Source organism: Brassica napus, chromosome C7 (assembly GCF_020379485.1).
Source record: "Brassica napus cultivar Da-Ae chromosome C7, Da-Ae, whole genome shotgun sequence".
NCBI classification, from domain to species: domain Eukaryota; kingdom Viridiplantae; phylum Streptophyta; class Magnoliopsida; order Brassicales; family Brassicaceae; genus Brassica; species Brassica napus.
The window spans coordinates 48,736,666-48,763,267 of NC_063450.1; the positions used below are offsets into that span (position 1 = coordinate 48,736,666).

The 26,602-nt window shown below is 36.0% G+C and overlaps 4 protein-coding genes and 1 long non-coding RNA gene across 6 annotated transcripts; 2 read left to right on the forward strand and 3 right to left on the reverse strand.

Annotated features, from left to right (window-relative positions):
* Positions 1-5,691: 5,691 nt before the first annotated feature.
* Positions 5,692-8,500, reverse strand: LOC125590664. Its single transcript, XM_048764334.1, has 4 exons — positions 7,878-8,500; positions 7,315-7,798; positions 6,643-6,876; positions 5,692-6,588 (listed from the first exon to the last, which is right to left on the reverse strand). Exons 1-4 carry the CDS (start codon positions 8,498-8,500, stop codon positions 5,692-5,694), a joined length of 2,238 nt encoding a protein of 745 aa, XP_048620291.1.
* Positions 8,501-9,067: 567 nt separating this feature from the next.
* Positions 9,068-10,857, forward strand: LOC111214702 (protein INAPERTURATE POLLEN1-like). The gene is made up of 2 exons (XM_022717716.2): positions 9,068-10,167; positions 10,261-10,857. Exons 1-2 carry the CDS (start codon positions 9,475-9,477, stop codon positions 10,486-10,488), a joined length of 921 nt encoding a protein of 306 aa, XP_022573437.2. The 5' UTR covers positions 9,068-9,474; the 3' UTR covers positions 10,489-10,857.
* A 1,482-nt stretch (positions 10,858-12,339) lies between these two features.
* Positions 12,340-13,242, reverse strand: LOC125590072. Its single transcript, XR_007326282.1, has 2 exons — positions 12,911-13,242; positions 12,340-12,795 (listed from the first exon to the last, which is right to left on the reverse strand). It is a non-coding gene; the product is annotated as an uncharacterized LOC125590072 (long non-coding RNA).
* Positions 13,243-13,542: 300 nt separating this feature from the next.
* LOC111214275 (protein INAPERTURATE POLLEN1) lies at positions 13,543-15,309 on the forward strand. Its single transcript, XM_048763027.1, has 2 exons — positions 13,543-14,511; positions 14,679-15,309. The coding sequence occupies exons 1-2, from the start codon at positions 13,801-13,803 to the stop codon at positions 15,240-15,242; spliced, it is 1,275 nt and encodes a 424-aa protein (XP_048618984.1). The 5' UTR covers positions 13,543-13,800; the 3' UTR covers positions 15,243-15,309.
* A 107-nt stretch (positions 15,310-15,416) lies between these two features.
* LOC106440440 (probable trehalose-phosphate phosphatase G) lies at positions 15,417-18,576 on the reverse strand. Of its 2 annotated transcripts, XM_048763028.1 has the most exons (9): positions 18,241-18,576; positions 17,464-17,529; positions 16,987-17,376; positions 16,750-16,890; positions 16,609-16,680; positions 16,410-16,523; positions 16,093-16,329; positions 15,771-16,004; positions 15,417-15,683 (listed from the first exon to the last, which is right to left on the reverse strand). In XM_048763028.1, the coding sequence occupies exons 3-9, from the start codon at positions 17,212-17,214 to the stop codon at positions 15,621-15,623; spliced, it is 1,089 nt and encodes a 362-aa protein (XP_048618985.1). In that variant the 5' UTR covers positions 17,215-17,376; positions 17,464-17,529; positions 18,241-18,576; the 3' UTR covers positions 15,417-15,620. The 2 variants fall into 2 exon arrangements, with proteins under 2 accessions (XP_048618985.1, XP_013737557.2); XM_013882103.3 differs by lacking the exon at positions 18,241-18,576 and having other exon boundaries at positions 17,464-18,114.
* Between the last annotated feature and the right edge of the window lie 8,026 nt (positions 18,577-26,602).

The window sequence follows — 26,602 nt, forward strand, 5'->3', positions numbered from 1 at the left end:
GCCGACCAATTAATAATAAACAGAATATAAGGCGGCTCAGCCGACCAATAAATAATAAACAGGATATAAGGCGGCTCGGCCGACCAATAAATAATAAACAGGATATAAGGCGGCTCGGCCGACCAATAAATAAATTAAATTACTAGTAAATAATATAGGCGGTATTCCGGCCATTATAACATGATATAAATAATAGTAGAGGCGGTATACCGACCATTATAACAGGGTATAAATGATACAAATAAATTTTACCGAATTGCAGAGTGATCGTGCTGATAACGTGTTATGAAATAACTTATAATTTATAGTATCGAGAAATTTAAATAAGAGTAGAATTTAATACCCGTAGGAAGCAAATAACACTAATATGAGGGAGAGAGTTTATTATAAGGAAGAAGAAGAAGATGTAATGGTTCTTTGATTATAAACTCTTGTTCTTGTTTTATGGTGTACAAAAGAGTGAGATGAGTGATGGTATTTATAGTGAACAACAATACATAAAATAACAAAGATAGTGCTTAATTTGGTAAATGAGTGGGTGATCATAGTGTTTGATGAGTAGATGATCATAGTGCTTGAGTTGGTAAAGAAGTGGATGATCATAGTGCTTGAGTTTGGTGAAGAAGTGGATGATCATTTCAATGCTTAATTTATAACAGGTTTTACTTTTTCATCAACCAAAGAATTGGAGTGAGGAGTTGAGAGGAACTCAACAGCTAGGGGCCAAAAATATATTTTTTTATCGCAGAAATTTTGGACCGAACTCATAATTTTTTGGACTAGAAACAAAACTTAATAGTTAAATCCCCTCTCTTCAGCTCCTGAAATACGAACCTATCAGTTAGCTTACAAAAAAAAAAAACGAACCTATCAGTTGGTACCTCCACCTTCAGGGCAGAAGCTTTACCGGCAGATATAGCAGTTTTCAATTTTCTGCGTATGGTTCTGAAAAATCGTCAATAAGCCAATAATTAACAAATATTTTATGACTGATAGAGAAAAGAGAAACAAGATCACAAGCATAGAATGAATATTTGGGCCTTTAAATCTATCTGCATGTGTATCTATGTTTATCGTGTGTTCTTCTAAAAAATAAATGATGTCTGTAATTTATAAACGGAGTGTATTCAATTAAGAGTTTCAAGTGATTTGTATTAAAATGACAAATCCACTGTTATTCAAACATGGATTTTAAAAAACACTTTAAAATTCAGTGTTATTGAACTTGTCATTTCATAAAATACTCTGAAATCCACTGTTATTGAACAAAATTTAAGTTGAAGATTTTAGAGTACTTTAATTGTTTCTAGAGTGTTTGAAGGGAGTTCCTTAGTTATAAAAATAAAAATCTAAATCTCATTGTTTTAGATGAGGTTCTAGAGTGTTTTAGCAAAACTCACACCAAATTCTCTAATTCTCCTGCAATCATCTACAAACTCATTAAAAATCGAATTACTTCAAATGTCAGATTCAATACACCCTCTTAAATGTCGCATGGTAATAAACGGAATGTTTCAATGTTAAGACCATCTCCGATGGTTTACTCTATTTTTTACTTTAAAATAGAGTAATTCTATAAGAGCATCTCCAAAAAGACTCTCTATTTTAGAGTTTGCAAAACTCTATATTTGAAGTTTCGATGTGTTCTTCTCCAAAAACAAAACTTCAAATCTAACTTAAAAATTATTTATAATTTACGCTATGGTCCTTATATTTACCATATAATTAATGTAAATCCATAAAATATTTATAAATAACTAGCACATATGTAAAAGCATTACAATAATATTAATTAATAAAATTTTAAACCAAAATTATAAATTATAAATAGAAATACATAATTAAATATTAAACTACAAGCAAAATACCACATTATTCCATATAATTATTTCTGTAATGTTCCATCTTTGGTTATATAAAATTTGTTTGGACAATATTCTAGAAGTTCCGGAGAAAATTTACTAGACTATTAGTGTTGTTGTAATATTTAAATTTGTGTGATAATTATGTCTTTATGTATTTCTAAAAAAAAATTATTAACTTTCTTTTGTTATATTATTGTTGTATAATTTTAGTTTTAAAATATTATAAATCTTATTTTAAAATTTCAATTCAATTTTATGAGTAAAATTTGAGTTTATAAAAATAAATTTGAAAAATTTATGATATACAAAAGTTTTAAAGATTAAAATGATAAATGAGAAAATACTTAAGAATCATAAATGTGATGTGTAATTAATTATAAGGACCAAAATGAAAATAAAAAAATAAAACTTCAAATTTAGAGTTTTGAGTAGTGAAACTTCAAATATGAAGTTTCAATCTTTAAAATTCTAAATTTGAAATTTTGAAATTCTTTTTTGAACAGCCAAAAACTCTATGTTTGAAGTTATACAGTTTTTTTGGAGATGTTATAATATAATTTAAGTTTGCTCTGATGGTACTATATTTTAGAGTAGAAAATAGAATGATGAACAAAAGAAAAAACAAATTACTCTATATTTAGAGTAAACATATCTTTCACTCTATTATAGAGTTCGAAATATAATATCATTTGAGTATTTTTACTCTAAACTCTATTTTATTGTAAAAAATAGAGTGAAGTTAGAGATGCCCTTTGATTCTCGTATCGGCCTAGTGTATTTAGTTCCTCTTCATTCCCAACGGTGATTGTGTATGAAATTTAATGGTGCTCAAACTATTGTTTAGACGCCAAGTGTATGAAATTTTCAAATGAAGTTTTCTTAATAAAACAAATAAATGTCCGTCAAGTGGTTTAGGGTTGACCGGTGAGTATTGAAGTATTTCTCTTACTTGTATTATCTATGCAAGTTTTTGGACAACTTCAGTTGTCGACCCTCTCTCTTTGGTGTAGGATCTAGCCATGTTAAAAAATCGTAATGCTGGACCTGAATATACAACAGAGCTCACAATTATCCAAATCTACATGATAAAAGAAACCCCTAAACATAAACCATATTTTTCATTCATTATCCGACAACTACATTTTACACTAATCACTAATAAATTACTAGGACTTGAACTGATTCAAGAGCCATATGATCAAGAGGGGTTAAATACCCGAACTTATATTCACTAATATAAATTGTAATAACTATATATTATCATTAAAAAAACACCTAAATGTAAAAAATATAATGTAAAATTTTAGCATGAATCAAAAAAACCTTCTTACCATGAATCAAACAACATGATAATAATATATGTTTGTCTTCTGCAAAACTCCATCAATGGCGATATCAACAGAATTTTTCTTATTCATTAACTCCATTGAAGCACCATGTCTTCTATTATACATACCTCAAGGCATTCAATCTCGGTGATTGGACAGTGATTGCAAAAGATCGAGATTGAATCGTGAAAGGAGTGTATGAATGTGTATCTAACGGCCGGTGCATTCTGAATCAACGGTTGAGATTTGCTAAGAAACGATATGCTCGATGAAGAGGAATAAGAAGAAGGTGGTCAATGTTGTGACGGTGGATTTTGAAGCATAGTTATACTTAAAATAATATATTAAACTTTATTTTTTTATTTTTATTTTTTATTTTTTGACAACAATATATTAAACTTTATCTCAATACATTTTTGCTTTTAAGTTTTCTTTGTTATTTCGAATTGATTCGCGTTGGTTCACAACATTTTTTTTCGTCACGGTACGTTGGTTCATAACATATGTTTCCGAAAATGGCTTAACATGACCCACACTATTCCTAAAAATAGGAGAGAAGCCTACCAAGGTTTACGAAAGAGAAAAAGAATCGAGAGAAAGTTTGTTATGAATGTTGAAATCTTCTCATTAAATTTACTTTACATCTTGTGCTCTCTTATATACAATTATTAAAGATTTACTGTAACTGCACAACTAATATCTAACATGCACAGTCACACTATCATACGCATATCTGATACGCTCCCCCACAAGCCTTAATCTAGATCTCGAGGAAGATAAAGGTTTGAGATAGACATTCTATCAAGGAGATAACAAAATGGACCATGATGAAGCGGTTTGGTAAGAATGTCAGCTAACTGGTTCTGGCTCGTGACATGTATAGTATTCAACGTACCAGCCTTCAATTGATTCCGCACAATGTGACAGTCCAGCTCAACGTGTTTGGTGCGTTCGTGAAAGACGGGGTTGGTGGCGATGTATATGGCGGATTTGCTGTCACAGAACAGCTTTGCAACAGCAGTAACATCAATGTGAAAGTCACGGAGTAGCTTCTGAAACCAAAGAATCTCTCGAGTAACATCAGCTAAAGTACGGTACTCCGCTTCTGTACTGCTACGACTCGCAACCTTTTGCTTCTGTGAACGCCAGCAAATGAGAGATGTACCGAGATAGACACATTAGCCAGTAGTGGAAATGCGAGTGTCTCGACAAGAAGCCCAGTCTGCATCAGCAAAAGCATTCAAGCAGAGCTCAGAGGAAGAGGAATAGAATAAGCCTTGTCCAAGATTCCCCTTTAAGTACTTCAGAACCCTGTGAGCATCATTAAGATGAACATCAGTAGGTTTCTGAAGAAACTGGCTGAGTTTGTGAACGGCGAAGGTAATGTCAGGACGAGTGATCGTTAAGTAAAGCAAACGACCAATCAGTTCACGATAAGGAGTTACAGAAGGAAGATGAACTCCATCTTCAGTACTGAGAGGAACATAAGGGTCCATGGGCACACTCGAACGTTTGCAAGCAAGAAGACCAGCACTCTCCAGGAGATCCAAAGTGTACTTTCGTTGACATACATAAATTCCAGAAGAGGAGCGTGCTATCTCAAGACCAAGAAAGAAACGCATAGGCCCTAAGTCCTTGATCTTGAAAGCAGTAGCAAGAGCCAGCTTCAGAGCAGTAAGTTCAGTATCATTGTTGCTTGCAATGGCAATGTCATCAACATACACCAAGACTGCAACAAATGCTGTAGGAGTAGCTTTGACAAAGAGACTCGTATCAGACTCAGACTGATCATAACCAGCATTGATAAGAACCTTCGAAAAAGTTCGATTCCATTGGCGAGAAGCTTGTTTGAGACCATAAAGGCTCTTATGCAAGCGACATACCGGATTAGGAGGAAGAACTTCAGAAGGTCCAGGCGTATAGCCCTAAGGAAGAGACATGTAAATTTCCTCATCAAGAGTGTTGTGGAGGAAGGCGTTAGAAACATCCATTTGCGAGAGTTTCCATCTTTTGGAAGCAGCAAGACCAACCATCAACTTGACACTAGTAAGCTTAATCACCGGGGCGAAAGTCTCATTGTAGTCGACACCTTCTTGTTGTGTATATCCCTTTGCAACAAGCCTTGCCTTGTAACACTCCACAGTACCATCAGCTCGGAACTTGATGGTAAACACCCACTTGCATCCAACAACGATCTTACCAGGAGGTAAAGAAACAACAGACCAAGTCTTGTTCAAATCCATGGCAACAATCTCCTCATTAACAGCCCCTTTCCACCGATCATATGTAATGGCTTGGAAGAAGTTTTTAGGTTCAGTCTCAACCGAAAAAGACATCAAAAATTGGAAATAAGGAGGGGAAAGACGTTTATAAGAAATAACAGAGGACAAGGGATAAGGAGTGGTGTAATGAGAAGCAATATGAGATGTATGAGAGTGTAAAAGGGCACAATGGTAGTCAGAAAGATAGGAGGGTGCTTTAGCCTGTCTGCGTGGTCGTTAAACAGGACAAGAAACCAACGACGTATCTGAAATGACTGTTTCATAAACCATTGGAACAACATGAGATGGAGGGAATGTAGGGAAATTATGAGATGAAGATGCATGAGAAGTAGTAGGTGTAGACTCAGGGACATAAGATGCAGAAGCAGGAAGAATGATATGAGAGAAAAAACCAAACACATGAGAAGAATCATCACGCAATGGGAAAATAGTTTCATGGAAGACTACATTACGTGAGATAGAAACAGAGCGAGTGTCTAAATTTAACACTTTATATCCTTTGTAACCAAAGGGATAACCCAAGAAGACAGATGCACGGGCACGAGGACTAAACTTATGACGATCCTTAGCATGAGTGCTAACATAACATAGACAACCAAAAGCTCGTAGTACATTGTAATCAGGAATCTTTTTGAGTAAAAGCTCATATGGTGATTTATTATTCAATAATGGGGACGGAAGTCGATTAATGAGAAATGCAGCAGTAACAACACAATCAGACCAATAAGATAAAGGAATATTAGATTGAAACAACAAAGCTTTGGCTACATTAAGAAGGTGTTGGTGTTTTCTTTCAACTACAGAGTTTTGTTGAGAAGTGTAAGCACAAGAGAAGTAGTGAGTTAAACCATATTTTGTGATGAGATCAGTAAAACGTAGTTCTTGAGCATTATCAGTCCTAATAGCTTTCAGTTTAGCATTATATTGGGTTTGAACATGTGTGATAAAAGTAGGAAAAATATGAGAAACATCAGTTTTATTGCTAAGCATATACACCCAAGTAACACGAGTGGCATCATCCACTATAGTGAGAAAGTATTTATGACTATCAACAGACTCAGTAGAAAACGGACCCCAAGTATCTAAATGAAGTAAAGCAGACGGTGCAGTAGACTTGTGATTATGAAACAGAAAAGATAAACGTTTTTATTTTTTTAAAGGACAAACAGAGTAGTGCTCATGAGACGACATACACGAACTAGGTAAAGACAAAGCATCAGACAAGACATGGAGCTTAGCAGCAGACAGATGGCCCAAACGATTGTGCCAAGTAGAGGAATTAACCGACAAGGAGCCACAAAAACCAGCAGGCAAAGCAGTAGATGAAGAGGCAGACAAATCAAGGATGTAAAGACTATTGAACACATCACCCTTCCCAATCATCGAGGCCTGAGAAAAGTCCTGGAGAAAACAACGATTAGGGTAAAAACGTGCAGAACAATTGTTATGATGAAGTAATGCATGTACACTGATGAGATTAAAATGGAATGAGGGAACATGTAAAACATCATATAACACTAATGTATCAGAAAGCCTAATTGTGCCAGTATGCAAGATGGGAAAAGTTGTTCCATTTGGCAATGAAACTGTCAGATTAGATGCATCGAAGACTTCCTGAAATTTTGAAAGATCAGCACACACATGACTTGTAGCACCGCTATCAATTATCCAAGACTGTTTAGGTAATGAATTATAGAGAGTTGAAAGACATTTGTGATGGAAAATAAAAATGTGATTTTTATAGCGAAGGTTAGAAGAGATATTGAGACTGATACCAGAGGAAGATTGTGGATCCATGACACCTTTCTCAGTGATAGAAGCTGTTGTACAAGCAGCTACATTTTCAGGGAGTTGAACGCGAGATTGGAGCTGCTGAATTATAGACTGAAGTTGGGAAGAACTCAGCTGATTGACATCCAGAGAGGTAGCTAAAACAGCAGGAGGAGGAACATACTGAGTAGAATCAGCATGAGAAGTTATCTGAGCAACAGTCTTAGGAGGTATTTGAGAGCGCGGGGTATAATTTTGTTGACCACAAGGAGTGAAAGGACGTTGAGGAGCACCATAAGACTGTCCTTGATAACCAGAAGAAGATGACTTATAGCCAGGGGGATAGCCATGGAGTTTGAAGCATTTAGCAACAGTGTGGCCAAGTTGTCCACAATGCGTACAAAGAGGACGATTAACATGAGGACGGTATGCGTTATACGCAGCAGTAAGCTCCATGAATTTAACATACTCCGCAGCAGGTCCTGGTCCTGTTGTCTGGAAGGCTACAACATCAGTCTTGACAACAGGTTTTGATATTACGCTGCCTCTCATCCTGAGCAACGATGTTAAAAGCTTCCTCAATTATAGGAATAGGCTTTAACATGAGAATGTGACGACGTGTTTGCTCATACGTATCATTGAACCCCATCAAGAACTTGGTAACACGACCACGTTGTTGAAGCTGTTCCCATAACAACGCCGCATTACATTCGCAATGACCACAAGTACAGACATGTAGCTCAATGTAATTTTTGTATTCTTCCCACAATGTAATCAGCTCCGTATAGTAAGCACTAACATCAAGAGATCCCTGAGAGAGAACACTGAGACGCAGCTCAATCTCAAACACGCGCGGAGCATCGTCTTGCTTGAAACGTGACAGCAGATTGTTCCAAATCGACTCAGCCGTAGACATGAACAACAGAGACTGGCCAATATTCTTGGAGACCGAGTTTATGAGCCAAGTAGACACCATATCGTTGCATCTTGACCAAGAACCTGAATCACGGCTAGTACTAGAGGGTTTTCGAATCGTACCATCAACAAAGCCGAGTTTGTTACGAACATTGAGAGCCATCTGAACAGATCTCCGCCAGGAATGAAAATCCGCACCAAATGTGAGACGATCTGTGACCAATTTTAACCCAGCGTGATCAGAACTGTTAAGGTAGTAGGAATTCTCATAGTGATCAGTGATCGGAGAGGGATCCGCCGGATTCGACGGAAGATTCTGAGAAGACGAAGGAGGCGCCATAACAAAGAGGAATCACCGGGAAATGGACCGGACAAGCTCAAGAAACGATGATATGAACAAGAAGACGATGAATCGAACTCGAAACAAGCTCAATTGAAGCTCAAATCGAGAATCACGAAGATCGAACGAAGAACAAGAACGATGAATCGAGATGCAATGGAAAGAAAGGAGATGAAATAAAGGCGAGAGCTCACGAAGCGAAACGTTCATGATCGTGAAGCTCTGATACCATATCAAGATTTACGAAAGAGAAGAAGAATCGAGAGAGAAAGAGTCTGTTATGAATGTTGAAATCTTCTCATTAACTTTACTTTACATCTTGTGCTCTCTTATATACAACTAGTAAAGAGCTAACTTACACTGTAACTGCATAGCTAACATGCACAATCACACTATCATAAGCATATCTGATAAAGCCCTTAGGAGACCAATTTTTTTTCATGATTTTGCTTGATTCAAGGTTTTAAATGTTAGCTCTCTTTTTGATTAAAACAATTAAATAATTTGGCGATATCTAGAAGACAAATCCAACGGTGCTTGAACACAAAAAAACAGGGTAGTGTGAACGGAGAATATGGGTAAATTATGTGTTCAATAATTGAATTTTAACTCATTTTTTTAATTCACAGTTGACTTTTTATTCCTACAACAAGAAAATAAATTATTAAAAACAAGCCAAATTGGGTTTAAATTTGCATGGTTCTAGTGATTTAACCGAACCGAATGAAATTTATGAGATGCGAATTGATTTTAGAGTCAAAACCAATCCAGTAAATATTTGCCTTCCCTCAAAAACACAACGACGGGCTTTTAAATTGGCATGGTTCTGGTAACTTAACCGAACCGAATCTTGAATTTTAATGAGGCTCGAGTTGGTTATAAAGTTAAACCGAGTTCGTTATAATTTGCCTTCCCTCCCTAAAACAGAGCAAACCTAACGATAAAAGAAAAACCTTTCAAGAAAAATCTCAGAAATGGCAGGCGATCTCTTCCGCCGTAACAGACCTTTCCATCTCCTCGATGGTTTCTACACCGAATGGTCCGAACACCTAACCAAACGCTGCATCCCTCTCTTCCGAGATTCTCCTCCTTCCGCCGTCACTAACGGCGCCGTCTTCAACGACTTAATCTCATACTACGACACTATAGACCACTACGCGAACAGAGACACCATCTTTTACTTCCTCTTCCCCTCGTGGCACGTAAACTCGCTCGAGACCTCGATCCTCTTCCTCGGCGACGTCCATCCTCATCTTTTCATCAGTCTCATCCAATCTTTGAGAGATCCGAATCGCAACCACTTACGTCTTGCCCCGTGGAGAGGCTTAGCGTTTCCGGTGAACCACTTCGTCGATGACGTCAAGAACGATGTTAACAAGAGCGTCTCTCGTCTGCTAAGTGAGGTGAGGGAAGCGCAGGAGGGTTACATACAAGGCTTCTCGGATAACTGGGTCTCGTGGTTTCATTCTCAGCGTGGGAGACAGAGTGTGACGGTTATGGAGACAGCGGCTTCAGTGACGTTGGGTGAGGAGTTTGTGAGAATCTTCCGTGAAGCGAATCAGCTGAGGAAGAATACGATCTTCAACATTGTTAATTTATCAGACGAGAATCAAGCGGCTCTCTTTCTTGAAGGCGTATGCGAGTTTCTTGCTGGGTTTAGACATCAGGTTCTTCTCTTCTCTTCCCGTTAACACTTTTATTTTCGTTGATACGTTTTTTTTTTTAATCTAAAATTTGGGTAACCCTTCCATGTCCAACAGCTTGCACATGTACCGGCTCAGTTTTTTCTTAACCAGGTTTCACCACATTATCCACTTGCTTATCAGCAAATGATGCAGCAGCAGCCTGAAGGGTTACACGATATATGCGTTTGGAACATAGACCTGAATGTCACGCGTGATATGCTACGAGAGACGTTCAGACGTTATCCTTCGGTTAGGGAGGTACAGATTGTGAATGACACTGGACGTAGCCAAAAACATGGTTGAGAAAAGGCGTGCTATTCAGGAAATGAACGGTGCTATGCTTTTAAAAAAGCCAATGCATATTCGTAGTGCAGCTCACAGCAATATCTAATTAAAACGGTTAATTTCTAGAGTCTCTTTGTTTTTTTTTGTAAAGGGTTTACTTCTCTCTTATGCCTAATTAATCTGTAAACTGAACCAGAAGATTCTATCAAGTGAGGGTTTGTTTCAGTTACCATTTTAGACGGAGTCTCCTTCATATGTGCTCAGGGTAAATTTGTGAAATAAAATATGATAAGAGAGTGATTTTAGTACAGCTTAATTATATGGAAAAATAATAATCAGTTAAAGATATATAAAACTAAAAGATGATTAACAAAGATTATATGATTGGTAAAGAAAAGAGAAACAAGATTGCAAGCATAGAATGAAGATTTGGGCCATTAATTTTATGTGTTTAGACCATCTCCATTGGTTAGAACCCATAATGGGTTCTAAAAATTAATTTAATAGTTAATTGTGTACTTTATGAAGTTTAGAACTCTTATTAATGTAATTAGTTTTGTAAAGGTCCAATGGGAGAACCCCTATGAGGTTTTTAAATTTTTTTTTTAGAAATTAAATTATTAAATTTAAATATTACAAAACTTATAAATTATTCGATTTCATAACATTTAAACAAATATGACATAAAAACATATGAAAAATACAAATACAAATTTATAATTAGAAATTTTAAACAAACATGAAAGAAATGCATAAACGAAAAAAACCCGATTAGTTGTAATCTTGATTTATACCAAATTTTTGCCGTATATTCTCAACTAAATCAACTTGCTTTGAATTGTTGATCTAAGATTTGGTCGAATCATGTCTTCAATATTATTAGAACAAAATGCCATTTACCAAAGTTAGAAGCAAGAAATGTAAATTTGAAGGTAGGTTCGTTCTTCTATTTCTCAACAAGTAATGATTAAGTCATCCTACTTAGGCCTGGGACTTATTATCCGAGATCCGGATTCGATCCGAGATCCGCTCCGGATCCGCTCCGAAAATAGGATATCCGGGGTGCCCGGATCCGAATCCGGATAGTAAAATCTTGGATCCGTGCAAACCGAATCCGGATCCGGATATCGTAATTTTTAGGTCCGGATATCCGGATCCGGATCCGTATTTTTAAAATACATTAAATTTTTAAATTTTATTAATATTTATATTTGATATATTAATATTTATACATGAATTAATCTTATAATATTATATTTTAGTTTTACAATATTATAAACATATATAAATATATTTATAAATATTTAATTTATGTATTATATTAAAAAAAAATTAGTATTTTTTGTTAAAAAAATTGATATTTTTTGTTAAAAAATTAATATTTTTTGTTAAAAAATTATTTTTAATTATTTTGACGGATCCGGATCCGGATCCGGATATCTGCGGATAATAGAATATCGAAACGGATATCCGAAACCCGGATATCCGGAAACCACGAATCCGAATCCGGATATTAAATCCACGGATCCGACGGATCCGGATCCGACGGATCCGGATCCGAATCCGGATACCCTAAATTTCCCTGATATTCGGATCCGTCCCAGGGCTACTAAACCGGAGAAGAAAAACGTGAGCTTACTACTAAATAACCTTTCATAAAGCAATGTTCTTTGATAAACCTTAACTACTTACACTCCTTCAGAGATAAAACAAAGCAAAAGTCTTTGATTGGTTTACCCTCTTTGGGTTAGGGATAGAACACAAAGGAAGATGAGTGATCATTTCCTGATAGGCACATTCGTCCCTCTCCGTAAGCTGGATGACTCCATCCAGAACCAACACTTTCCCATATGTCGCAGACTAAAGAAAGAAACCAAACCAAACATACTTATTAAAACAGAGAGATTGATGATTGCAAATTCTAAAACAGAGAGATCTCTCACTCAAAGAACTTGCTGCAACTACAGTACACACTGTCTAAGGTTTGACACTAGAACCAGAGTGCTAATAAATAAAAGTTCACACCTTTACAATATTTTCATGAATGAATCAAACTGAAATCAACACATAAAGGTGTAATCAATTATAGCTGCAAGCAAATCGATCATTTTGAAAGACAAAAGAAAAGGGTTGGTGAGTAAAGGTCATATGTATCGAGAGAGGTTGGTGATGGAGATGGATAGGTAAGCATTCGAGGAGACGAGCTTCTTCTTGATTCTTCATCAGTGCAGCTCTCGTTATTGTTGCTCTTCTGATTAGTTCCCGATCAGTTGGTCTGAGTTTTTAAAACGGGCCGTTTAAATGAGAGAGCAAACGACGACGTTTCTACAGGAATCACGGAGATTGATGATTGCAAATCCTTTTACAATCTTACTTATTAAAACAGAGAGATTGATGATTGCAAATCCTTTTACAATCAAACACGAAGGAGGAAACCAACCTGGCCACTTGGGACTCATCTCGGAGAACCACCCAGGAATCACAGAGGAGAAACAAGCAGGCTCTTTCGCCTTTGTAACAATCGTAACACCAACGAAAATCGAGATCAGAATCAAGTGGTTTTCAGATCAAATCCCCCGACGAAGATCGAGAGAGGAAGAGAAAGAGAAACAAATGATGTTTGAAGGAGAGAGGAGAGAGTGATAAATGGGAGGTCCAGTACCAGTGTGACACATAGGGGTGCTTAACGTATCTAAAAATCCTACATTAAACACCGGTTCTCTTCTTTTTTGTCATTTTTCCATTTATTTTTTTCCTCTTTTCGTTAAAACCTCCCTTTTAAATACACATATGGTGTGTTCTTCTAAAAACAAAAGATGTTTGTAATTTGTAAATGTCGCATGGTTTAGTGCCTTTCTTTAGTTCTCCTAATTTCCAACGCTGATTGGGTTTGAAAACATGTAAAGGTTCTCTTAAACTATTGTTTATACGCCAAGTAAAATACCTGTTCAATAACTGATTTTTTTTTTCTTTTTTTTTGGGGTCAAAGTTGACTTTTGATTCCTAAAATAAGAAAACAAATTAAAAAAGCAAAATTGGGTTTAAATTTGCATGGTTTCTAGTGATATAACCGAACCAAATAAAATTTTATGAGATTCGAACTGACTAGAGTCAAACCAATCCGGTTTTATTGCCTTATAAATTGGCATGGTTCGTGTGATTTAACCGAAGCGAATCTTGAATTTTTTTGAGATTCGAGTTGGTTATACAGTTAAACCGAGTTCGTTATATATATGCCTTCCCTCCAAAAAAACAGAGCAAACCTAACGATAAAAGAAGAACCTTTCAAGAAACCCTCTCGATCATCGTCGTCTTCTTCTTCTCCGAGAAATGGCTGGCGATCTCTTCCGCCGTAACAGACCTTTCAATCAACTCGATGGCTTCTACACCGACTGGTCCAGACACCTAACTGAACGCTGCCTCCCTACCTTACGGGATTTCCCCACCGACGCCAAGAACGAAGCCGTCCTCGGCGACATACACTCATACTACGACACTCTAAACCACTACGCCAACAAAAACACGATCCTCTACTTCCTCTTACCCTCATGGCGCAGCAACTCGCTCGAGACGCCGATCCTCCTCCTCGGCGACATCAATCCTCGTCTTTTCACCAGCCTTGTCCAGTCTTTCATCGACGACGTCGGACTCAGTCAAGATCCGATCCGCACTTTCAGTACTCTTGCTGCGTGGGAAGACCTGTCGCTCCAGCTCGAGAACACTATCAACGGAACCGTCTCGCGTCTGCTAGATGAGACGAGGGAAGCGCAGGACGGTTTTATAAGACGTTTCTCGGATAAGTGGGTATCGTCGTTTCGTGGTTCTCAGAGTGGAACGGTGATAATGGAGACGGCGACTTCAGTGACGACGGATGAGGAGGGTGGTGGTGCGGCGATCATGGAGGAGCTTGTGAGAATCTTCCGTGAAGCGAATCAACTGAGGAAGAGTGTGATCACCGACATTGCTGGAGTGTTGAACATGAATCAAAAGGTTCTGTTTCTTGAAAGCGTGTGCAAGCTTCTTTCAGGGTTTAAACATCAGGTTCTTCCCCTCCCCATGGCTTATTGAATTTTACAACTTTGTGTTTTTCATAAAGATGATTACTGAGTTGATTTTGACATTATATGTTCTTTTTTTTTTTTTTGTCATCTTGACATTATATGTTTATATTTTGAGATTATATGTTTTTATCTCTACAATTTTTGCAGGATAAGGCTTTTCAGAATTCTCTATTTGGTTATAATCTCATTAACCAGCAGCTTCCACCAGATGATGACAATCTCTTCAAGCCTCTTCATCCATCCGAAGAAGTTAATGCACACCCTAATTATCCTCGGCCCATGGTGCAGAACTATGCACCTCCGTTTCCACCAGATGCCCACCAGTTCTTCCGGCCTTTTGCTCCATCCGGTGAGGTTATTGACGCACACCAGAATTTTCATCCGCCCATGATGGAGCAGCAGTATGCACCTCTGCCTCCACCACCACCGCCCATGGCCCAGCACCAGCAGCATGCACCTGAAGAGGATCACGTTATATATATTGGGAACTTGGCCCCATGGGCCACGGCTGGTTTGCTATACCAGAGGTTTAGTTGTTATCCTTCGGTTAGGATAGCAAAGATTTGCGGTGACGAAACAGGTAGTTACGGATATGGTTTTGTTAGCTTTGCAGATGAAAGGGAGAAAACGCATGCTATGAAGGCAATGAACCGTCAAATCTTTTTAGATAGGGAAATGTATGTTGGTCTTGCAGCCAAGAACTCTATCTAGTAGTCCCACTTTCCTTCACTATAAACTTGGGAGTAGTTTCTAGAGTCTCTTTGTTTTTGTACTTGTCTTTAGCTTTGCTTCTCTTTTATGCCTTAATCTGTAAGCTGAACCAGAATATTAATATGAACTGAGGATTTGTTTCGGTTACCATTTTAGACACAATCTCCTTCCTAAGTGCTCGCTCAGCGTTTAAATAAATTATGAAACGAGTGTGATTTTTAATACAGCTTAATTCATGGATAATATGGAAAAAAATGATCAATTCAAAGATACAATAGCAGAGACTATTAAAGATATAGAAAAACTAAAATGTGAAAAAAAAAAAATAGAAAGCAAGAGTTGAATGAAGCTTCTTCTGATTATACTCCTACACAATCATCAATGACTTGTAGAGTCTTCCATCTTTCTCCATTTCACCAAAGTCTTGAGAAACTTCTTCACCTGCAACAACACCATTTTACCAGTTAGTATATTGCATATGTAACATAACATATGTGATGATGATATAAACTATTATGTAATTAGTACCTCTGAGGGGTCTCTAAGAGAGTAGAACGCATTGCTTTCTTTTGGTACAGAGGATACCAAGATACCAAATCCTTGCTTCTTCTCCCTTAGTACCTTGAATGCATCCTCATCAGTCTTGTCATCTCCTATGAAGATTGGGAGAAAATCATCGTTGTTGCTTAATCCGAGAGATTCCAGCAGAAACTCAACTGCTTTTCCTTTGTTCCATTCGATCACAGGACGAACCTCTAAAACCTGAATCATATTGAAACAAAACAAGTCATGTTAACATAACATATATGTGATGATCAGTATTAGACTATATGTTCCAAGTAAGAAGTACCTTTCTGCCGTGAGTTAGACGCAGACGAGGGTATTGTTTCAAGTGGTCATGAACACGTTGAGCAACGAGTGGCCAGTCATTCTCGTCAACGTTACGGTAATGCACTGAGGCGCAGAACTTGTGGTTCTCCACTTTTGCACCTTTGATGCCTTTAGTTAGCTCCACGAGTGATCTATAAACCTCTTCGATGACTGGTATGAACTCTTTTGCTGGCTGAAAGAGGTTTACCTCTTCACCCTATTGACAAAAACAAGGAACAAAGAGATTAGAAGAGTTTGTTTGATCATTTAGTTCAACTGAGGTACAATGAATTTCACCTGTTGGTCAGAGTTGGTGTCTTCAGGGGAGCCATTAACATTAGCAGGAGTCATTATGTCCATCCCATGACTACCGGCGTAATAGAGTTCGGTTAGTCCTACCAATTCGTAAACCTGGCACATGAACAAAACCCTCTAAACTGTTTAGCGTTTTTAACTTTTTAGTTTGATAGGGCTGATAATGGTTTAAGAGTCTAACCTTGTCACGGCTTCTACCACTAATTATTGCTGTTGGGAAGTACTTGGCGACGTCTTTAACAGCAGCACGCATCTGAGAGAGAACAAACACTTAGCATCATAATTTAACATATCAAAAATACAAAAGGGTTATGGATCTTACAGCGTCAGACATGATGGCACGGTCAGGGTCATCCACTATTGGGGAAAGAGTTCCATCGTAATCAAGGAACATAGCTATCTTCTTGTCCTTTGCTTGAGCTGCAATGTGACCAAAGGAGGTAATAGCTGATGGATACTTGAGCTGTCAAGATGAAAACAGAGAATATGGTGAGAGTAATGAGAATATAACAACAGAGAGATAAAAAAACATTTGTGAATGAAAGAAACTATGTTGTACCATCCAAGCCCGTTGAGCAAAGTCATCTTCAGGAGCAACCTCGACGTTGAAATCCTTGACTAGCCTTTTACGTGGTGGGGAAGAGGAGATCATTGCTTCCAACCACCCGTTGGATCTGACATCGTCGAGCTTAGGGATCTTCTTCCTTGTCTTCATCATGAATCTTCCTGAAGGGAAAGATGAACCGAGTCTTGGTTTGTTGGTTGGTGATTCAGGGTCAGTATCCATCCTACTCCAAGAACCCAAAATGTTTTCAAATAAGAGATCTTATTCTAAAGCACTTGTTCTTGTGTGTTTTATCCAACTGTTTTGTCAATGAAAAAAAAAACACTTCTTCAATGTTTTCTTGTCACTGCTTGTTGGTGAACGGTGGTCCATTAACAGTGAACACTGCACACGAAAAAACAAATATTCAGAACATTAACAATACGCAAAAACCAAAAAAAAAAAAGACGAAAGCTTATCTTTTCACGTTACCTCATCGTCTCTAAATCTTCACCACGGAAGATGTTCTTAGGCTGGTCGAGCTTTCAACTATAAACCCTGTATAACATGACCATCAAAAAACAAGTAAACCATACTGCAAATCTCTGAATTTTTAATGTAACGGGACAATAACAGGACAATGCAAAATCTTAAAGTCTCTTTCTCACAAAGGGTCAATAAAAAAAAGATTGAACCTTTATAAAGTTCTTTTTAAGACTATAAAAAAGCAGAACATAACAAAGTCAACACGAGAGTTATGTTTTTGTTGATATCTTTCCTCTTGTTCCTTTTTTACCTAATCGTCTTAATGGTTTGTTACTTTGTTTAACGATATGAAGAGAAAAGGAGCCACTGATTTTGACAAGTACCGAAGTTTTCAACTGCCTTTCTGATATAACAACCATTTATATTTTTATTTTAATTATAACGCTACCGACAAAAACCTTATAGCTTCATCGCTCAAAACTAGTCTTTAATTTGGTTGTTCATACAATTCTAATAGTAAAAGAGAACAATGTTTTCAGTCCCATTACATCGACTTCAAAAGACAAGGTTTTGCAATAAACCATACTGTAAGGTTACGAATAACAGAGTTTGTAGATAAAAAAACAGTTAATCACATCACATAGGAAACAGTTTTCGATGCAGATGAATAAAAAGGGCGTAAACTGTCAATAGAAAAGATAACTACAACGCAACAATGAACCTTAAGCAGATCGAACGAACGGCTAAAATCTAAGAATCAAAATAGGGTTTAGATTTGAAAACCTGATTGAAACGAGGTGGAAACGCAAAAGAACCCAGAAGAGAAAATCTCTGGAGAAGGCAGATTTTTTCTCCTCAAAGAAACAGAATCTCAGGGATCAGTGAAGAGGAAGATTTTGTTTTTCTTTTACTTTCTGGAAAACCCTAAAAAGTTTAGGGGAGAATATACGAAAAATCAGGAAAAGATTGTGAAAGAGGGGAAGGGAGAAAATGAAGGATAATGGGCTTTGCTATTTATACGCTCCCTTTCTCTTATTAAAGAAAAAAAAAACAGGTCCGTTTCTCAAAGCGACAGCGAGAGAGAGAGAAAGAGACGTGGTTAACAAGGTTTATTAAGCTGTTGTTAATACTCGATTCCACCTCCCATGTTTGACTTATATACCATTTTGCCATCGCATGCTCCTCTTAATTTATTATCATTCCACGTTATTAGCTTCCCTAATTTATTATTATTCCACGTTATTAGCTTCCCTAAATAAAATTAATGTACATTAGTTTATGATTTAGCGAGTCCCTCATTAGTCATATCCTTTTGTTTCTTAATTCAACTTTCTGGTGCGGAGTCTTTCATTTATTCAAATCTCAAATTTTTGGTAATGTTTTGCAATGCATTAACATTTCATATAATATTCTTGTGAGTTCCAGATCTTTATACTAGTAATATATTTCTAGTATATATTTACCATATCTAAGGGTTCTAGATTTTTTTATAGATGACTATAAAGTTACACAAACATTGGTGGTAAACGGCTTGTAGCTGTAAGTACGACCCCGGGTTCGATTCGCACTGGTCACCAGAGAATTTACATGCGGATTTGCTCTGGCGCCCGAGACCGAAGATCGTTGCCTGGCTATGACCCACCCTCGGGTGAGCGTCCGTGCCGCTAAAGGTTCGGTCTCTATTTTGGAACACCACGGTAGAACAAGGACACTCGGTTAAAATAAAAAAAAACTTAATTTATTAATACCGTGTTGACTAATAAAGTGTGATTGCAATAAATTGAGAGAAGAAAAAATAAAAAAAATAAAAAAAATAAAAACTAAAACTAGTGTATAAACAACAACCGTAAGGCGGACGTTAGTTCGTTACCTAAAAAGGAGCTGGTTCGTGAAAGACACGTGGTTACGAGTCAAGAGAGTTGAATAAAGCGTAAGCGCCACGTGTTACATTTAAGATGGTGGGTAACCACGTGTTAGTTGGGCCTTAATGGGCCCCCACAAATCAACTGGCTTTTTCTAGTTCCGTTGTCTCTCTCCGGCATCTGATTTATCATTTGCCTTTTTGTTATTCAAGGTTCGCCAATTATTTAGACATTCAACCAATTTCAGATACACACAACACATCTTATATTGAAAATTTATAGTGCCATATTTTGGTGAAAGAATTTTTTTCGTGATGAAATGACGGAATGATGTGATTGTTGAGGCTAAATATGCAACTTTTTAGTTGGGACAAATTGGATTTTTAATAAAAGTTTAACGATTATTTACGGTGTTAAGTGTTAACTGTTAACTGATGAAGAGTTAAAGATCACGGGACCATCATAAAACTCATAAATAAATGACCAACAGAAAGTTTGAATTGTAAAGAGGGCCCTGCTCTGAATACACGGCTGAGATTTGCTCTCTGTGATCACTTTATTGGTGGTGGAGCTAACCAACAGTTCTATACTTATTTTAGTCATATTTGCATGGATTATGGTGGAGCTGGGCATAATTATTTATAGAAATAATTCTTCATATTTAAATAATTAAATAATTATAAATAACAATGAAGAAGTGATGGTCATGCGTAGGTATGTGACGGATCGGGTATCCGTACAATTTTAAGATATCCGGATCACAATTTTTATCCGGCGGATCCATAATTTTACTATCCTTATCCGGATTTGGGGTTCGCGGATATCTTTCTAAAAATTATAATATCCGGCGGATATCCGGATCCGGATTTGGATCCTTAAAATAAATAAAAAATAATATTACTATATATAAAATATTAACAATAATTTAAAAATAAAAATATATATAATATTTTTAATTATTTCTATGTATAATATTACAAAATTTACATAAAATTTATATATATTATTATAAAAATGAAAATATATTAAATAAAATTAGTTTTTATATATAGATATTACTATTTTTGTTATAGTTATTAATAAAATTTACGGATCCGGATATCCGGACTAAAAAATCAAGATATTCGGATCTGAATTCGGCTTTGACGGATCCAACATTTTACTATCCGGATCCGAATTCGACCTCTCCGGATATCCGGATTTTCGGATCGGATCCGGATCGGATTACGGATCGAATCCGGATCTCGGATAAAAATTCCAGGCCTAGTCATGCATCTATTTTTCCTTACTATTAAATCAAATGAAAATATGAAAAATAACAAAATTGAAATAAAACAGAAAATCGTTCCACCTCAAAATTAAAATTAAGTAATAGAATAATTTTTTAATGTAAAAAAAAACAGAAAAGACCAGGTAGAATTTTTTTTTTTTACAAATATCTTAGGAAGGTTCTCCACGTGTATCCTACGCTGCACCTATGACGATTGACGAGTCACAACACATATGCTGACGCCATTATGACGCAACTAAAGTGACATGATTCATGAATTCCGACGTTATAAAGAAATATACAAATATGTTTCTTTCATGTTCTAATTAAATACTTCTTCCGTTTCATAGTAGTTGATGTTTTAAAAGATTATTATTTCAAAATAGATGAAGTTATAATATATTTATATTATTTTTAACTTTACTAAAAACTGTGTAACTAATTAAATTTTGAAATCATTTTTTAATTGGTTGAATGAATTTTAAATTATATTTGTAAAGTTATTTTTTCTTGAACTGTGAAACAGAGGGAGTATCTAACAGATCGATACCTTGTCGAGTAGCCGTTTGTTTATTCTCTCTCTCCTTTTTCTGGTTAAATAATTGAATGTCGTAAGATTATAAGAGACATAGTGCGAGTGCATAACTAATACATTCGATTATTGTCTTTGCTAAAAATTCAAGATTCAATGTATCTAAGTATCTTGATGTAACATATTGTATATTGGCTGTAATTCTACTCAGATCCTTCCATTCTCTGGCATTGCAATGTAAACCGACGACAAACCAGTGTAAACATACAGTTGAAAAAGACAAAAGACAGTCATTTTTCTTCTAGGTTTTAGTCTTTGCAATATTATTTTTTATTATTGTACAGAGGAAAACAGGCTGTAGTAACCTTTATTCTTTTGTTGGTATCGATGGTACTTGGTTTGGCAAATCATAATATAATAATAACACAAAGAAATTGTTGATTAAGAAATCATGCGTGCCGACCGCTAAATATAAGCTCATTTTGTCAAAGTCCACATGTTATCAGATTGATAATGATAAGAAGACACTATATGATAACATATAATGTGGGTTATAAGTCACCTGCATATGTGTCTCCACGCATCTCAATTCATAAATTTACATTCGAGTATATATCGTGTATGTTCCAACATTTTTTGTTTCTTTTCGTTATGAGATCTTGCATTGCATGAACCGACTACTAAAATACGCGAATAATGTTGCAAGTTGTAACAGAATCTAAGAAAACTAATCCATCATAAATCATTTGGTAAATATGCTAGTAAAAATGATACATTCTTGTTATTGTACTTAAAGAATGGCTACGACTTACATGTGTAATGGCAATTTCATGGTAACTTCCTTAAGAATTATGCATATCTACCATAACGTATGCATTCCTGTGTATATATTCCTAATAGTTTTTCTTTTTCAAGTATGTTTATGGCGTTTTTATCCACCATAGTTAAGATACTCAGAAACCACTTCATTATAACAAACTAATTCGATTGGTGGATCAGGAACTTTACCAAAATATCTTATATCCACCAATTATGATCCACTAACGATAGAAACAATTCATATAGCACATGCTACATGACCTTTTTATTGAGTTTTTTATTTCTTCAAATGGTCAACAGTCATAGAAAAAGGATTAGTATTAGGCCATCGAATACATAATATTATTTCATGTGAACAACATTTCTAATATTATATTGGAGCTGAACAAAGATAAATGACCAATGATCATAATTTATATTACACATGCGCAACATACTAGCTAACAAGTGGAAGCATATTGCTCGTTAAAGAAATGGGAAGAAATAAGCACTAGTAGGTTAACTTTTCTGGCTTTATCTATGGATCCTCTTGTTATACTTATTGAATTGTAAATAGTCATTTAATTCAAAAATTATGTTTCCAAATTTCATAATCCAAATTGATAATTAATTAGAGTCTTTGGATACAAATTACGAGAATCTATAATCTTCCTTGAATTTTTTGTTCAACAAATCTTGGAGAATAAGTCGAGTATCTTGTAATATATGACCAGTTTAGGCCAGGCCATATGTATATTATTAGTAAATGCATGAGCATCTGATTATTATAAAACGGTTGAAATCTCTTAATCACTCTATGTATAATATATAACACCCAATTAAATAAGTCCCTCGTTTATTTTTAGGGAGGTTACTTAGTTGGTCGACGCCTACCCGATGTTGTCGAATCTTATGTTTATTAAAATACATACATAGTCGTTGAAGATTTTGAGCTGCCTTAATTTTTAGCTTTGGAAACCGTGTAGACGTCAAATTAGTTCATAATAATCAAGCTGTTTCAGTGAGTTATTAAAATATACAAAGCAATAGACCTAACTTTAGTAATTTTTATTTGTACGACACGTTTATAAGATGATTATTCAAATCAACTTCCAGGTTCAAGCTATGATGTTTAACGCTTACATTATTACTTTCTAATGTTTTAAAAATTCTCTTACGCTGGCGGGCCTAAATATGTTTCTAACCAATTGGACATAAACAGTGAGATGAAATTCTATCAGAGTTCTAGGTTTACGGGCTTGGTAATGTTTCTCGGCTAAAGTTATTTATGGGCCCACTGATCGGCAGCCGCAGTTAGAGGCAAAATCTTTTTTTTTTTTTAAACAATGATAGTTCTATTAAAACATGTAACAGATTACAATAGCCCGGCGATGAGCAATCCCGGGAATGAACGTCAACATCCATAACTAGTACAACCTAAAAACAGATCAAATGAAATCCAGAAACATCAAAGAAATAAACATGCAAGAGACATCAACAAAACACCTTTGAACGAAGACAAATCGTAGAAGCAATTTAAGAACAAAGCTTCAAACACCAGCAAGACATAATCACTTCATAATCGGAAGTCTTCAACCGGAGACGGCTATGACGGTAAGAAAAGCGACTTGAGAAACCAGAAGGAAGCTTGAATAGAGGAAGATCTCGATCAGATCCATTGATTAATGACAAGGAGCGAAACAGAACATCTCCAGATTCAAACAGTCTCGAAGGACCGAGAAAGAAGAAGATCGATACTGAGATGAACCAAAGGGCTTTGGAATCAATCATGCATGTTCTTCAATCAGTTACTGGATTCGAAACAAAAGCGGATCTGAGTGAAGAGAAAGTGAAAGCAAGGTTGACTAGTTAATGCATGCATCAGATGCTCAACAAACTCTCTTATTCTCTCCGGAAATGACAAAACACTAGATTGAGATCTAGAAGGAAGTCAAACCCGTTGAGAGAAATAAGATCCAAAAAGAGAGCATGGAAGACAAAGAGAGACAGATTCCGACTCCGGCTCTAAGTGAGCAGCCGGAGTCGGCTAAACGGAGAAGCGACGAAAGCAACCAGAAGAACTAGAGAGAAGGCAGGTTTTAGAGGTAAAATCTATAAAATCGAATTTGAACCAAAACTAACATACAACATTCATTAAAAATAGACTCCACAGTTCACACTCTTTTGAGTATCAATCAAAAGTAGCGATAAGAAGAAACGGAACTTAGAGATTTTTAATTTTTGTCATTTGGAGATGCTTCCTACTTAAACAAGTAACACTCCATGTCTCTATAAAGTGATGAAAACCATATATAATCTGTTCTAATCACACCATTTACACCCTTGACCGTATGATAACCGGCTCTGAACGTGATTGTGTTTACTTATAAATATAAGATTCTCAGAACATATGAACAAATCAAGTGCCAGGAAAGGATATAGAAAGTCGTTGAGACTCGGTTGTGTACCAAAACAATATAACTACATGATATAATCAAACTATTAGATTTAAGACTATATGATAATGTACTTTTGAGGAGTCAAAGTACATACAAAAAAGGAAAGCTAGATAATAGTACTAGTCAATTCAAGAAAATAAATTAAACCTTGTTTTTTGCCGGCGCTAGATAACCGTCATGGCTTACACTGTTAAAGTTCCATCAGCGGCTGCCGTTCCGTTGCAATAGCTGCCCATATGACTATTACTCTTTCTAGTGGTTATGAGCGCTCCTCAATGGATAGAAGCGAAAAAACAAAAAACGATAGAAAAGGTGGATCCAGTGAGCGATTCCTGAAATCTTCAAACATTGCTATGCATGGATTAGTTTAGTGCCATCAGAAGAATGCTGCAAGGATCTCAAAACGGCGAACAAGACGAAAGTGACTTGTCTCTGCTAAATGTTCATTGCAAATCCTTCTAACGGAAACTTAACTCTAGGCATGGGCACGGGTCAAGTACCCGACATTCTTTAGGTACTTGTTACCCAACTTGGTTTGTTCAAGTAGTTGTATTTGTTACTTGTATTTGACTTGTTCCGAACGAGTATTCGCTGTATCAAGTACTTGCAAATTTTTTTAATACTTGTAAATTACTTGATTTGGTTTATTACTTGATTTTATCTTTTACTTGACTTGGTTTGATACTTGATCTTTTCAATTACTTAACCTATTTTCCTTGACTATTTGAAGTTAAAACACAAAGTTTTACCTTTACAGCTCTGTAAATAAATGTCAGATTTCCGTTGGGCTAAATCAGTTAGTACTAACCCAATAGTTTAGCAATGTTGGGTATTGATATTTAAAGGGTTTTCTGCAAAAAAAAACCTCAATGTAGTTTTGTTTTGCAAATTAATCCGTGAATTCAAAAACCTACAGGTCAACCCTCCAAGTGTCAGTCAAACCACAATATAACCCTCGGCCGTATATATGTGTATTTGACTGTGTATAATTTTAATTTTTTTCAATACTACGTCGTTTTGACACTAATTTTTTAATGAAAAAAAAATTGTTGAACACAGGGTTCGAACCTTGAACCATATAACCATCTCAGCCAACAGATATATTTGTTTACTTAACAAACGCAATTATATAGATTTCTAAATTCATTCTGAAATGACCTTGTTTCTTCTTCTTCTTCCCTTGGACATGGGAGCTTGCGTAATGAAGGTGGGGTGATCCTTTTGATACTCAAGCATTTATTTTTTCGATTTTCTTTACTTATAGGGATTATCTCACATGTTTTGAACAACAATCGGAATGAGATTCGCGTTTCCGCCTCATCTCCGCATTCTTCTTCGAGTGTTATCGTGGCCAGAGCAAAGAACAAAGATATGATTCGCTCCCATGACGATAGAAAAAAAGAAATATATGCTGCGATTTTATGGATCACCCCACATTCATTACGCAAGCTCTCATATCCAAGGGAAGAAGAAGAAGAAGAAACAAGGTCATTTCGGAATGAATTTAGAAATCTATATAATTGCGTTTGTTAAGTAAACAAATATATATGTTGGCCTAGATGGTTATATAGCATGCATATAGTGTTTATAGTTCAAGGTTCGAACCCTGTGTTTAACAATTTTTTTTTTCATTAAAAAATTAGTGCCAAAACGACGTAGTATTGAAAAATGTTAAAATCATACACAGTCAAATACACATATATACGGCTGAGGGTTATATTGCGGTTTGACTGGCACTTGAAGAGTTGACTCGTGGGTTTTTGAGTTTGTGGATTAATTTGCAAAAAAAAACACATTGAGGATTTTTTTGCAGAAAACCGATATTTAAACACACAATTCTTTTAGTTTTGATAGACATATAATACATCAAATTTTAATTAACTAATAAACTAGATACCAAATATTTAATACACTAAATAATATATAACAAGTAAATGAACAAGTAGAGGATACTAAGTAACAAGTCAAGTAACAAGCCAAGTAGCTAAAAATAAAAATATACTTGTTACTTGACTTGTACTTATGACTAATAGAATTCGTTTAATTGTTACTCGACTTGATTGTAGCAAGTATTTGTTTTTTCAAATTGAGCCGAGTCAAGTAGCAAGTAATAGTATAAGCCGGATATCAAGTAATAGTGCCCAGGCCTACTTAACTCGACCTCTCTACGACCAAGTCAACAACGCTTGTGGCGTTCTCGACAAATTTGCCTATAATGGTACTT